Source organism: Tupaia chinensis, unplaced genomic scaffold (genome assembly GCF_000334495.1).
Source record: "Tupaia chinensis unplaced genomic scaffold, TupChi_1.0 Scaffold144899_1, whole genome shotgun sequence".
NCBI lineage: Eukaryota > Metazoa > Chordata > Mammalia > Scandentia > Tupaiidae > Tupaia > Tupaia belangeri.
The window spans coordinates 2843019-2846650 of NW_006204759.1; the positions used below are offsets into that span (position 1 = coordinate 2843019).

At 58.5% G+C, this 3632-nt stretch overlaps 1 protein-coding gene across 1 annotated transcript in view; it reads right to left on the reverse strand.

Annotated features, from left to right (window-relative positions):
- Positions 1 to 798: 798 nt before the first annotated feature.
- The window catches only part of CCDC92B (coiled-coil domain containing 92B), a 31336-nt gene continuing 28502 nt past the window's right edge, over positions 799 to 3632 (reverse strand). The window contains exon 5 of the mRNA XM_027767879.1: positions 799 to 984. Within this exon, the coding sequence (XP_027623680.1) occupies positions 799 to 984 (186 nt within the window). The remainder of the gene's footprint in view (positions 985 to 3632) is intronic.

Below are 3632 nucleotides of genomic sequence, written 5' to 3' on the forward strand. Positions count from 1 at the left end.
CCTGGCTTGGATTCTGGCGGTGCTGGATGTGCTGAGCTCCTAAAGCTGCAGTCCCAGGATAACCCTCATTAGTGGAGAATAAGAATAGAGCTGATCTCTGGATGCTGAGCTTCTTGTGGCTGATCAGATGGGGGTGGGGATTCCTTCTGTCAGGACAAGGGTAATTCCAGGTGTGGGCCCTTCCAGTCTAGCCCTCCAACCTGTCAGGAGCTTCAGATCGAAGGTCTCATTTCTTCATTTAGATTGGGGTGGCTTGGAGGGAGGGCGGGGCTAGGCTGGCTAGGCTGTGGGCCGAGACACCGCAGATCAGCACCTTACACCTCATGAGGAATACTGCTAAGAGGACCCTGGAGCCCACTCTCTCTACCCACTCCCTGACTCCCAGTCTTCTCTCTCCTCCCCGTATCTGAGAGAACAGAGTAGGGTGGGGCAGGTTGCGCAGAGGAAGAGGTCTGACTCGTATGTCTTTCAGCTGTTTTATTAAGAATAAGGCATATGACAGTCACCCCTAAAGCACAGGGCTCTATTTCTGTGGGTGAGTGAGTACACTCTGAAAAGCATTGGATTAAAAAGCGCAGCCAACAGAGAATTGGGAGCAGAATCCCTCTGCCCTGCCCACGGGGCTCCCTCCAGTGGTTTTGAAGCCCTGCGTATCCCCGGCTCACCGCTGGCCTGTCGGCGCGGAAGGGTGCTCGTAGCCCTCTGGTTCTCCACACCAAGGAGATGCTGCTCTGTACCCGCTTGGCCTCCTTCCTCTCCACCAGGGAGGGCTCTCTCCTGCTGTGTCTGGGAGAAGGGCTATCCTGCTCCAGCCCCGGACAGTGCCCCCAAATTGCAGGTCACTGTGGTGGATGGAGGGAGCAGTGGCACAGAGCCGCACACGGCCTTGCCCATTGTGCCCTGCTTGTTCCACAGCTGAGGGGTCCCCACCTGCTGCTTTCCCTGCTGGGTCTGCCCATACTTGGCCTGTGGCAGGATCAAGACCTAGGGACCCCAAGTGTCCCTGTTAATGCCTCCCCTCCCAGTGGGGACTCACACAAAAGAGGAGAGTGGAAAAGAAACCACCTTTCCCCTTTTGGGTCACCCAGATATATTCCAGGGAGGGTAGGAGGCTTTCCTTTGGCCAGTTGGGTTCTTTAAGCCAGGGCCTAGGTAGGGGTGGGAGCTGAGGGCAGGGCTCTCCCAGGTCCCAAAGGAGGAGTCCAGGGCCAGTGACTCCAGCTCCCAGTCCCATTTTGCTGTGCTGAGGGTTCTGTTCCAAACCCAGGGCAGGCGGGTGGAGGGATGTCTATTTCATTATTTCCAGGAGAGGATGGGGAAGGGGCATTTCTGTTCAACTTGGTACCCTGTATCTGCTTCATCCGCCCCTCCAGTGTGCTGGGGGAAGTGTTGCCTATTTCTTTTCCCAGGCACCCTCAACACCCCCGCTCCCAGTCAGCCACCCCAGCACTCAGAATCTTTCATCTGAAGGATCTCCAAGCACTCCCCAAACAATTAAGTGTCATTATCTCTGGTTGCTGGAAGAGACACGGGGGTTGGGAGGTGTTGATGGGGTCACTTGGGGAGAGGCAGGCAGGCCACTGGTGGATCCCTGGGGCTGGGGTGTGGTGGGGCCCTAGCTGGACACCCTGAGTATCCGGTAGGGAAGGAGGAGAGAGCTATTGCTATAGAGCTGGGAGGGAGGCCAGGCGGACACAGCTATGGCTTTTAGTGGCTGGGAGGGTGGGTGGGAGGAGAGAGGACTTCACCATCTCTGTAGAAGAGTTGACATAACAGTCACTCTGTTCACCCCAAAAGTGTGGCTGTGGAAGATGAGGCTCTGTGTAGGCTCCTCTGGAAATAGACCTCTTCCCTCCTCCCCACAGTCCTCCAGGTACCTCCAAGAGAGAGGAGTGAGGCCTCCCCACACAGACAGGTCCTGAAAGAGGTTGGATGAATCACACACACTTGAGGGGAGACAGAGATGGCACAGGCACAACTGCAGGGACTGGTGAGGGGTAGAGGCAGGGGCAGGCAGAGCTAGGACCCCAGACCACTGTCTGTCCCAAGGGTGCCCCCAGCCATCTGAATCCCAGGAACTGGACACCCAGCCCAGGCCTGGTTATTGCTCAGTGGTCTTGGCAGTCCTGAGGGGGAGTAGGCTGGGAGGGGCTGCATGTCAGATCGGGCCGGGGGTGTGCTCACGGGGTCCTGCTTCTTGCCAATTTCCCACTCTCTCTTAACACATACAGTGAAAGGGGATGTGCTTGGATTTCCCCATTTTTCCCGGGGCCATGATGGGAGAAGAGTCTGTCACCCCAAGATTGAGTCTGCTCATCCGCAAGACCCCTGGGTGACAAAAAATGTGTGTCAGACCCTCATCCAGGGCCAGGCCTGCCAGGAGTGGGGTGTGCGAAGGAGGTAAAGGTCTCTCCCTGTACTCCACCCCCTCCCTCAGGGCCCCTGAAGCACTCACAGGCACTTAGGACTCACACAGGAGGGTGGGGGCTCTAGGGGTTGGTGTTTCTTTAGAGGCTGGGCTTGGGGTGAGGACAATCAACTGGACTAAAACTGCACTTCCTGCCTTTGGTAGTGAGAGGGGAGCTGGGGAGTTAAGAGGCGGGCACCCCTAACCTAGACAGAACAGCACTGAGTACCCACCGCTGTTAGGTTCTGATAGGCTTGGGAGCACCCTGGATGGCCGCCAGGCTGGGGGCCAACCTGTGCTCCCACCTCCCCCCAGCCCCAGCAAGTCCAAACTTCTATCAACAGCTACCACAGCCAAGAAGCCAGGCCCTCCTTCTTCCCACCTCTGGGTGCAGCCAGCTGATTACGAAGCTGGGCAAAATTAGCACCAATAAACAGGCCCAGGAGAACTCCCAGGACAGCCCTCCGGCTCCCAGCATCCTCCTGAGGGGAAAGGCTTTCTGCCTTTCCCGGCCTGGCCCTGCAGTTGGCCGGTCTCCTTGCCTCCCTTCCACCTCACCTGCTTCCTAAGCCCAGCTCCTAGTCTCCTGCATACCTAGCGCGGCAGACCCCGGAAAAACTGAGCTGTAGACAGCCCTCGGCCAGGTTCTGCCTTCTACAGCATTCCCTAGTCCTCTCAAGGGTCCATGGGTGCCACTGTCCAGAAGTGAGACCTTCATTAGGCCGCACTTGCCGGGAAGGGACTCTGGAGGGGAACGTGTCCTCTAAAGTGTTCAGTGCTCACCTGCCAGGACCTATCGGCGGGAGGGGCAGGGAAGCGGCTCCCCTGGAAAAATCAGCCGCAGGCCTGAGCTTCTCCTCCGGAGGGAGAAGGCTTGGCGAGAAGATGGCCTTCGGGCAGGGGGAGACCCGGAAGGGGGCTGGACGGCTTAGGGGTGCCAAGGGTCACTCTACGTCCCTTTCCGTAGGCCAGCCCAGCTTCCTCCTCCCCCCAAGGATTGTCAGCTTTCTCGGGGCAGGGAGTGACCCCCCCTCCCCCCAGTGGCAGGTGGGGACCAGTGAGAATAGGTACTGAAAGTCCTCTCCGCAAAAAAGGTGCTGTTCGCTCGGCCCCGCAGGGCAGCTCCCTCGCCGGAGGGCAGAGCTTGAAGCTTCGGAGACGTTGGGAAATACAAACGGCGGGGGCGGGGGAGCTGGGGCCGCCTCTGCCCTCTCGCTGCTGGAGC